Source organism: Salmo salar, chromosome 10, assembly GCF_965601325.2.
Source record: "Salmo salar chromosome 10, fSalSal1, whole genome shotgun sequence".
In the NCBI taxonomy this organism is placed as follows: Eukaryota; Metazoa; Chordata; class Actinopteri; order Salmoniformes; family Salmonidae; genus Salmo; species Salmo salar.
This window is the reverse complement of record NC_138300.1, coordinates 81,474,217-81,484,996: the sequence shown is the minus strand read 5'-3', so window position 1 is coordinate 81,484,996 and position 10,780 is coordinate 81,474,217. Positions and strand designations below refer to the sequence as shown.

General features: G+C 44.1%; 1 protein-coding gene across 1 annotated transcript; it reads right to left on the bottom strand.

The window, feature by feature from the left end:
- Nucleotides 1-235: 235 nt before the first annotated feature.
- On the bottom strand, nt 236-10,271 carry LOC106560997 (formin-binding protein 4). The gene is made up of 17 exons (XM_014124513.3): nt 10,122-10,271; nt 9,454-9,537; nt 8,688-8,809; nt 8,026-8,206; nt 7,732-7,882; nt 7,484-7,583; nt 7,042-7,368; nt 6,131-6,323; nt 5,810-5,919; nt 5,588-5,692; nt 5,007-5,140; nt 3,856-4,013; nt 3,227-3,492; nt 2,808-2,928; nt 2,375-2,574; nt 2,004-2,161; nt 236-1,491 (listed from the first exon to the last, which is right to left on the bottom strand). Exons 1-17 carry the CDS (start codon nt 10,228-10,230, stop codon nt 1,398-1,400), a joined length of 2,613 nt encoding a protein of 870 aa, XP_013979988.3. The 5' UTR covers nt 10,231-10,271; the 3' UTR covers nt 236-1,397.
- Between the last annotated feature and the right edge of the window lie 509 nt (nt 10,272-10,780).

The following is a 10,780-nucleotide window of genomic DNA, read 5'->3' as shown; positions in this document are numbered from 1 at the left end:
AAAACCGCCAAAACTCACACTCGAAAAAAAATTAGCTGGCAGTGAAAGCAAAGATCCAAGTCATCTAACCAAAAGGTAGTAAATGCAGGCAAGAGCGAAATGGATTCAATAGGGTTGGTTGTTTGAAAAGTTAAAATTACGACTTTTTAAATTAGTTTTGAAATAATTTGTTCTGCTTTTAAATTAGTTTTGCTCCTTTTGTTTACAAATCTACAAACGATTCTCTCAACATCCATCACTTCTCTCATTCTTCACATTTTGAACTTTATTTCTGATGTTTACGATTTATTTTATTTTGAATTCAATACTTAAGGCGTGAAATTGACCCCATATTTTTTCCCCAAACAATATACAATATTGTTGCATTCCCTCCCCACCCCCCTAACATCATAATAAACATCAAGGGCGTTTTACTAAGACATATGCAATGTACACAATTGAAAACTGCTCCCAAAAAAAAACAGGACACTGCCCTTGCCACCAAACTATACTTGATTTTCAGCACAGGGAAAGACCTCAAATTGAAAATATATTTATGCAAATAGTATGATATGATAAATCAATTGGCACATATTTGTATTATTGGCGTGTCATCATGCATTTGTCAACTCCGGACAAAGGGAAAAGACAAGACAAAAATAGTGAGCTGGGAAATGGGTTGCTTGGTCATTTCACCTACTGGCTTTACTTCAAATTTGTGCAGAGAAAAGGTCTGCAATGAAGCGGTTTCCACTATTGGACCATGTGAGAACGCACTTGCATATGCCGTTTAAAGATCCTATCTTTAGTCATAAATCAGACAGGATATGTTGAGGGTATACCATGAATTAAAAAAAAGTACTGTCAGTCACTATAGTTGAAGCATCCAGCAGTCTTCTGCCCTGCCTTGATACTTCAGAGTAACAGCAGAGGGCGATACAGCAACATTAAAAACTGAATATGGACCAGAGTTATTAGGAAGGTGTTATTGATCGTAGTTGATGAAAATGGGCAAGAAGGACATGGGGGAGGTCAAAAGAACATAACTACATATAAAGAGTTGATCTCCACTATAAACAAAGGTTTAGAAACTCCAGCATTCCCAAACATTTCACAGAAAACAGCATTTATGCTTTAAAACAGGTCAAGCAGAGAGGGAGGCTTGGTAGGGAGAGTCTCCAAGGTAACATGTAAAAACAATAGTGGGTATTACAGAAGAAAAAAAAAGAACATTCAAACCCATCCAATGTATTGATCCAAGATATGAGGGGCTTTTCAAACCGTTTCAAAATGACAGTGAAAGCGTAAAAAGTGCACATAGTCCACTGATTCGTATCAGTAAGGATTTAGGGGAGGATGGCGTGTGCACACACACGTATATGTGGAGGCGGGGGGGGGGGGGGGGGGAAGTGTGCGTGTTACGTGCTCTTCATCATCTTCCTCTTCTTCAACAGCCTCTCTCGCCAGTCATCAGGTAAAGCCTCGAAGTTTGCGTTCTTTCCAGCTTTTCCCCTGCAACCCAAAAGATGAGGTAAGAAAGATTATTTTCACCCCCAAAACTTTTTGAAGTTAAAATATACAAAAAGTGTTTGACATTCTCTACCGCACCGGCTGTCTCGAACTCTGAATGCTCGGCTATGGAAAGCCAACTGACATTTACTCCTGAGGTGCTGACCTGTTGCACACCCTACAACCACTGATGATTGATTATTATTATTAGACCCTGTTGGTCATCTAGAAACGTTTGAACATCTTGGCCATGTACTGTAATCTCCACCCGGCACAGCCAGAAGAGGACTGGCCACCCCTCAGAGCCTGGTTCCTCTCGGTTTCTTCCTACGGAGTTTTTCCTAGCCACCGTGCTTCTACATCTGCATTGCTTGCTGTTTGGGGTTAAGCTGGGTTTCTGTATAACATTTTGTGACATCGGCTGATGTAAAAAGGGCTTTATTAATAAGATTGATAGAAGTTGTCCTCGTCAGAAAAATTGCTTGCAATCACAGTAGTTCAGGGGAACCACTTACGTGAGTAGCTGCTGCTGTTTCCACTCCTCGATGCCCCTCTTGTTGAGCTGGTCCCTGTCCTCGTCACTGGAACTAGACTTCTCCTCCTCGTCCAGTTCCTTCTGGATGCTCTGCCACTTCTTCACCAGGGACGGCATCTTCGTCTTGCTCTTTTTCGACTGGACACAGCAACCAGGGATGTGGGGAAGGGGAATAAAGGAGACAATGGGGGATTGTCATTTAAGAGCGTCACTGTGGTTGGATTCAACTAGGAGAAAGCTTTCAATTTAAATATAGTTATTACATCGAATTAGACGGTGCCAATCTTGTACCATCCTTTTTCCTTATCAATGCATAGAACAGATGCCATTGTATAAATCAAAGACGCCCACCTTATCCTTCTTCAGTTTCTTGGTCTTGTCCGTGGGCAGTGTTTTAAGCCCTGTGGGGTCCAGGGTAGAGGGGGGCTGAGTGGGGGGTAGCGGGGGGCGAGTAGGGGGAGGTGGGAGAGGTGGGGCCGCAGGTTCAGAAGGCAGTGGAGGTGCAGCTACCGCAGACACTCCCCAGTAGGCAGCTCCTGACATCACAGGGACTGAGGACACAGAAAGGAACACACAACATTTTATGGTTTGCAATTTAACAGCCAAACACCTATACAGAGATACACTAGGGCCCTACATCTCCCATCAGAAAAATCATTCAATCACAGTAATTCAGTACAGGTCTGTGAAAGTTGTCATCATTGAAAGTCCTGCTACTTTAAAGAATCAGGTTAACATGAAAAACCAGCAGGCACACCGACTCAATGATATCATAGCTTTTTACCTGCCGTGGCCTGTGTATAGAGGATGGCGCTGCTGCCGATTGTTACTGCCTTGGTCAGCTGACCTGCTCCTGAAGCTTTGCGTTTCTGACCCTTAACCAGGGAAGCTGTAGGCTCCACAACCTGAGTGAAGACAAAAAGATAAGCTTACAGTAAAAGCTTATGCTAATGTCCAACAAAATGCTCGCTATGCACGTCTCCCATCAAAAACAAAAAAATGGTTTGCAATCACAGTAATTCAGTACAGGTCTGTGAAAGTTATCATTGAGAGAGTCATGTTAACATAAAAACCAGCAGGTCCACTGACTGGCACTTGACAACTGCCGGACTAGGCTGTCATCTAGAAAGTGTGCTTGGTTAGTCTATTCACAAGCCTACTGAGATGAGACTTGAGGTCTGGATGTGTAGAACGGTCCCATACCTTCATGCCGCCGACACCCAGGGGAGGCTCTGTTCCTGGTGCTGGAGGCTCACAGTCATCATCCTCCATCTCTACCTCCTCTATCTCACCATCATCCTCCAGGGGAGGAGGAGGGGGCGGGGGAGGCGACTCCGGGGGTGGAGGGGGAGGCAGGGGGATGTCGGACGGGGGAGGGGGCTGGTCAGGGGGAGGTGGGGGCTGAGGCATAGACCAATAGGAGGGAAGGCTAGGCTGAGGGGAGACGACGGGTGAGAAGACTGAAGCTCCTGCAATATGATAGAAAATGTAGAAAATGTACCCATTTTCTTTGTCAGAGGGGAGAAGAGAGTAAGGTTCACCAAATACTGACTATTTAGTAACATATGACTGTGGCAGGTTCCATAGCGCAAGACCTGCTAGTTAGTTACTAAGCCTAATGCTCTATGCATGTCCGTCTCCCTTCAGAAAAATAGTTTGCAATCACAGTCCTTCAGTACAGTTATGCGAAAGTTCTCATCGAGTCATGCAACTACCCAACTAGCGTGGTTTCAAGGCCAAGCGATAAATCTGGACCTAAAGATACAGAGGCTGTCACTCAGGAGAAAATAAGGGGATTTAAAAAAGAATGGTGAGGGGTCTTGAGAACTGACCTGCAACTGCGAGTCCACCAGCGGGTACGGGCGGGGGTTTGGGTTCCCCCTGTATGGACAACGTGGTTTCCGGTCCTTCCTCCTCCTCTTCCTCAGCTGGGAAGTCCCACTGGGAGGCATTGGTGCGGTCATTGGTATAAAAATACCTCCTGTGCTCTCTAGGAGGGAGAACAGAGATACAAGGCAGAGTCTCAACAGCTGGCCTTATAACTAGCTGAGTCGCAGTACACCCTGGGGGGACTGCCCCGTAGGGGGCAGGAGAGGGGAAATGTTGGGCTGGACAGCCAGGTTAGCCATCCAGGAGAAGAGCCAGATTGGATCGTGATGGGGGACATTGATGGTGAACCCACCTTAACTTTCTTAAAACCAAATCAACAAACCAAAACCTATCAGCTCGGGTCCTGCAAAGTTGATCGTCAAAGCAGTGTTCAGACGTTCAGAATAATGGTCCACATAATGGTTGTCATGACAACATACAGCCCCCCAAACATAGATAGATGCAAAAGAGACAGCAGTTATCAATTCAACAACTTTTTTTCTTCTTTTTTTTTTTACATCAGAACTATCAATACATTCAGTCAATCAAGGAATAAAAATTAAAAACAGGAAACATATGAAATAGAGTTGGTCTGACCTGCTGGGTCCTCGTCAACGCTCCGTCTTCGCTTTAACTGATGTTTTTGACACTCCTCGTTTCCGGGGCTTCAATCTGTCACTCATTTCGCCCAGCAATGCATTCTGGGGGCTGTAGTCCTGTAAAGTGCACACAACCACCTTCCTAGCTACCGTACCCCCGTTCCACTGACTGGACCCCCCAAACAGTCTACAGAGGGCCCCTCAAAGACAAGAGCCAGAGTCTGGGCTATGGGTGGACAGGACAGGGGTCCCGTCTCCGCATCTGGTGGTATAGTGTTAGGGGATCAAGCTGGCCTGTATGGCTGCTCCCATATCACCACTGACAGTGCCAGCATTGAATCACAGAAACCTTGAGGGTCTGTCTCTGTTTCATTTCATCCACTGGGACTGGTTAAGATCTCTCCCTCATATCAGGTTAAACAGATGGCGACCCCAGCTCTGAGGGGGTCGTGGTCACACTGGGTTTGGGGAGGTGGGGGGGGTGTTTAGAGATGTTAAAGGTAAGGAGCGCGTACCTGTCCCAGTGGCAGGACCAGCCTTTAGGGGCGGCGTTAAGTTCGTAATGTTTTATGTGCTCGGCGGCTTCCTGCAGCCTACGGCGGAGATAGATCCCGTTCAGAGCCCCCTCCCGCCAGTCAGCGATCCGCGTCTGAGAGGGAGAGAAGCATGGGGAGGGGAGAACAATGACGGTTAGGCATGTACATTTCTTTTCTAAAATGAGGATGTTATAAAATGTATTTAAAAAAAATAAACATCGCCCATCAGAATGATCAATTGCAGTCATTCAGTACAGATTATGTAAATAGGATCTATTTCTATTTACAGTATATTCTTGTTTTTTTTATTACCATTTGTATTATTTTAATTTGACTTAGTCCTGCATGTTGGTGCTCAAAGGTTGTACCCTGCAATCACACCTGCAAATGTGACTAGTAAACACAGTCTGAAAGGTCTGTGAAAGTTCTCACCATTGAGAGTCATGCAGCTAGCTAACTAGTGTGGTTTCTAGGCCAAGATAATCTAATCTGGACCTAAAGATATAGGCTTTCACTGTGACTGGAGGTAAGCTATAATAAACAGGTCATGGTCATCTCACCTCAGTCTGTAACAGAAGGAGCTGGAAGTTAGAGATGGTTTTCTTGTTGATCCCTAAGAACTCCATCTTGCTGGTTAAGGTGTTGGCAAGTTCTCCGATCTGAAACTGATCATTTTAAAAAAAATGTTATCCACCAGTTATTTTATCACTCTGGGTTTTTCCTGCTCAGGCTCTACTACTGAGAGTTAAATCGGTGTGGGAGTAGTTAAAAAGGTTCCGTACCTTGAGCTCCGGAGTTTCCACCTCCTCTTTTGGTGGCACGTTGGTTAACGTTTTGTCCCCGGTCTCCTTCTCCTGCTCTTCCCCGGCATTCTCTGGGACTTTGGAATGTGCTGCAAGACACACAAGAGGACTAGTATTAAGATGACGCCTACACATTACATTTGTATGACAGAGTTGGTCTATGCAGCATATCGGATCAAAAGACCTAGAGAAGTGTTTACATTTTAGGACAAACCACATCAGAACAATCTAATGATATAAACTGACAAGAATTTGTGTATCCGGACCAGTTTGCACTCTAACTGTTCTCCAGACACTCACCTGTGTCGGGGTCTTCCCGTGTATCTGAGCCCCTGCTGTTTGAGTCGGGGCTGGCTGCTCTAAGGAAGGCCGTCTTCCACTTGGCCTTCTTCAGGAGCACGCTACAGAACTCGGGGGCCTCCTGACTTGCCTCAGAACAGGGGCTGGAGCCCCCCACACTGCCATCACCCTCCTCCAACGCCCGCAACTCAGCCTAGGGGGCAGAGGAATAAAAAGAGGACAAATGTTCATGTTCGAGTCATTGTAAAGGATAACTCCCAAAGGTACACTATTAATCCTGCATGTATTTAATTGTGTCAACATTCTGGGCTGTGACCTTTTCATAAAAATCACAACATAGTGTACAAAACATTTAGGACAAATTCATTATATTGAGTTGAACCCCCTTTTGCCCTCAGAACAGCCTCAATTTGTCAGGGCATGGACTCTACAAGGTGTCGGAAGCGAACCACAGAGATGCTAGACATGTTGATTCCAATGTTTCCCACATTTGTGTCAAGTTGGCTGGATGTCCTTTGGGAGGTGAACCATTCTTGATACACACGGGACACTGTTGAGTGTGAAAAACCCAGCAGCGTTGCAGTTCTTGACACAACCGTTGCACCTACTACATACCCCGTTCAAAGGCACTTAAAACGTGTGTCTTGCCCATTCACCCTCTACATGGAACACATACACAATCCATGTCTCAAGTATTAAAATAATTTAACCTGTCCCCTCCACCTACATTAAATTAAGTAGATTTAACAGGTGGCATCATAGCTTTCACTTGGATTCATCTAGTCAGTCTATTTCATGGAAAGAGCAGGTGTCCTTAATGTTTTGTACACTCAGTGAATAAACTCACTTGAAAGAGATGTCAATGTCAACATCCCTGGTTTAATAAAGGATGAATAAAAACTTAGGCTGACCTTTTTCCTCTCCAGAGCCAGCTCCAGCTCCATGGTGTCCTCTTCCGTCTCCTCTTCCTCAGAGTTTTCCACAGACTGGTTCCTGCTGCGCTGGTCTCTCAGAGGGTGCGTGGGGGTGTCTGGCTCATTCAGGGGGGGAGCGGGGGACCCTGGCAAGTTATCCTCCAGACTGTTCTCCTTCTCCTCCAGCCCTCCTACAAGCCTCTTCCTCCACTTCTCCTCCGCTTCTTTCACCTCTACGGGGATGAGGGGACCGAGGAGGGAGGCGGCCACACCATGACGCTCCTCTTCTTCACTGGTCAGGGCAACCACGCTCTCCATCACCTCCTGTCAGAGGATAGACATACTCAGAGTTATAGACACACACGCCAATGAATGGATAGTTGAGTTCTTTGTTTGGATTAAAACAATCATTGAGTGCACAAAAATACTCCTAACTCGCCTTCTTTTTTGTCTTGGACATTGGAGCACTGACGGCAGTGGAGTGTTGTTCAACATGGTAACCTGCACTCTGTGTAGCTCCATTGCCATTGACTGTTGAGCTACAGGGTATGAAATATAAAGCAGGTGAAATTGTCAACTCTAAGTAGAAAATACACATTTCAGAGTCATGCTGTAAAATACAAAACCACTTGTGTATGACTAACATTTGTATATTATTATGTAGTACCATCCATTTTTACACTTCACCTGTCTGCGTACTGCTGCAGGCCTTGCACCTGGTGGGCGAGGTAGTAAGGCAGCTGCCAAGCCACCTCATTGGTTTGAGTGTTCCAGTAGTAGTAACAACTTGTGTTGTCATCCCACACCTCCTGCCAGTCACCCATCTCCAATCCTCCAACTGGTGGACAGGAAACACAAATAAGGAAGGAACTCCAGTTCTTCAAAAAAGCACACTTAACACGTCACAATCCCAAACAATGGCTAGGCTAACTGCTACTTCTCAGGTAAGTTTATGCAATTTATAAAATACAAAAAAGTCACCTCCAGCTAGTGAAGTATGGGTATCATACTGGAAGTCGGCCCCAGTGCTCTCCGGCTCTGTCCCAGTCTCAGAGGCATGTTGCTGGGCTTTGGGTTCTGGACGTGGTGGGGTGGGTGCTGGGGCCGACAGATCCCCTGTGGGCTCCTCTGAGCCCGGCTGTGTGGTGATGGCATCAATTTCCTAGGGGGGGGGGGGGGGGGGGCAGTGATTAAATTAGGTTGTCGAAGGACACCACCTGTCTAAAGACATTATGAACAAAGCAGAGAAATACAGGCCTACACGAGACAATCGCAGGTGTATAGCATTCTAAGACAACTAGGAAAAGAGCCCTGATATCACCATAATATTGTAGAAAAATATGTGGGTTTTTTTTGTTATAAATTTGATTTTTCCAAGTTCCAATACGATTATAAAATTTCCGACATAAAAACAATGGGTTGAAAGTTAAAAGGATGTCAAGGCCTAAGTTATATTTTCTTCAGTGAGAAGCTATTTCAAAGCTGTGGTGTGCAGAGAAGGATTTACACTACCAATGTCAGTGACACAGCTTAATGGAAACATAAACAGTTCATCACATCACTGACTGACTCTGAGAGGTAGGAACACAGCCGACTGAGAAAATACTATGAAACAAACAGAAAAACAGCATTTTTATACTGACGGCCATGAAGTTGGCGAGTATGTCTGCAGACTGGTTGTGTTGGGTCCTGATGGTGGAAGGCTGCGAGTCTGTATCCTCTTCTTCATCACTGTCCTCATAGGCCCCCAGGAGGGACAGACCCTCTGGGAAGAAACAAACAGGTCAGGTGATGTAGTCAACACTTCAAAAATGTTAATTCTTACAACCTTATCGTGTACATATGTTTGTCCTCTGTTGCGTGTCTTTGTTTACTGAAATCCAAAACTTTTAATAAAATGGTAATAAAATAAAACCACTTGACTGTTTCCTCAGATTCAATCGGAACATGCACATTCACGCTCAGTTGCCATTAGAGCAAGAGCGACAATGAAACAGTCTGTGGTTATATTTGATTAACGTTTTGTTAAAAAGTATGGATTTTAGCTAACAAAGAATAGCCATGCAACAGATGACAAACATGGGTACATGGTAAGGGTGTAAGAATATACATTTTGGAAATTGACTGCACAGCGACTCGAGTCAGAGATTCACTCCAAAAACACTTGCGCTCAACTCCATGGACATGGTATAGTGGAGTTGAGATATAGCTACTTGGCTAGAGCTCAGCAGGGTGAGAGTCTTATGGCAGGGTGAGAGTCTTATGGCAGGATGAGAGTCTTATGGCAGGATGAGAGTCTTATGGCAGGATGAGAGTCTTATGGCAGGATGACCCAGGTTTGAACCCAGTCGTTCACGAGTTCACACAAGCTTGCAAACAAATGGGTACATTAACAAAGTTACATCTTACCTGTGGCCTTAACTGCTGGGATCCTCATTTCTGTTGTTACTTCTCTCAGAAAACTGTGTCCATCACCGTTACCTTCGTGTTCGTCTGCAGAACAGGCATCAATGCAATTGTCAAAGTAGCTGAAATTAATTATATATATATATATATATATATATATATATATATATATATATATATATATATAGTCTGGATTGACCAGATGCCTCAGTAGAGTGAGTCTATTAATTCGCAAACGTTACCATTGATATGCCTAGCTAGTTCGCTGGTGTATGCATTGCGGCGTTTGTTCACGAAATAGAGGCCGCGCGCCACTACAAATCGTTATTTGACCAATATGCTAACATGCTAACTAGTTAACACTATTTAGAAACCGAAAACACCAACATAAATAAATAAATAGCATTGGTATACATTGTTTCGAAAAGAGCAACCAGTTATTTAAATATAGTAACCAAGTCAAGCAATGCATATATTTCCGGAATATAGGTAACTAACGTAGCCAGCTACATTTTGAACAACTAGCTAGGCTACGTCAGCGGCGAGGCCAATTAGTTAACGTTAGGCTAGCTAGTTTCTCTTCAGTGTTGATCAGTAGAAAAATGGGCCCGATTTTGAACGAATCATCCACCAACCATAAACTAAAACGTAAAATATGATGGTGTTTTTACCTTCGGAACCTAAAGCGTCTTCTCTTCCACCGCCTGTCCCGCTTCGAGGTGGTGAAAGTTGCAGTATTGTTCTGCGTCCTCCGGTTCCTGTGCGAGTTTTCTTTCCCATCGCTGGTTTGTGTAGCGCCAATGCACTATCCCAGGGGTTGCTGCTTGTAGTTAAAATATATATATATATATATATATATATATATCCACATCCGGTGTCAAAGGGAGAGGGCGATTTATTTAAAAAAAATCCTATATATGTTTTTGTATCTTGCATAATATCACAGTTGCAATGCTGTTTTATAAGACAATTTGTGTATTTCTATTGCATGTATATAGGGAACATCATGTTGAACGAGGGACCATCATAAGGAAGTCCTGTTGGCATTGTCTCCAGTACACTAGTATACTTGATCAATTGAATTTGAGAATATTTGATTGCATTAAAGTAGTAGATTCACCATGAAGTACATTCATATGTTTGCAACATTTCAGTTCTCTTTATTTGGAAAGTCTGTCAAGATGAAAATCATCATCTACAGCATGATTTGTTTAGGTACATTTGTTTTTCTTGTTTTAACCTACTACTCACTCTCAGGCAGGGTTGGGTAGGTTACTTTCTAAATGTAGGCCTAATCTATTACAGTTACAACCCAGATAGCACATTTGGT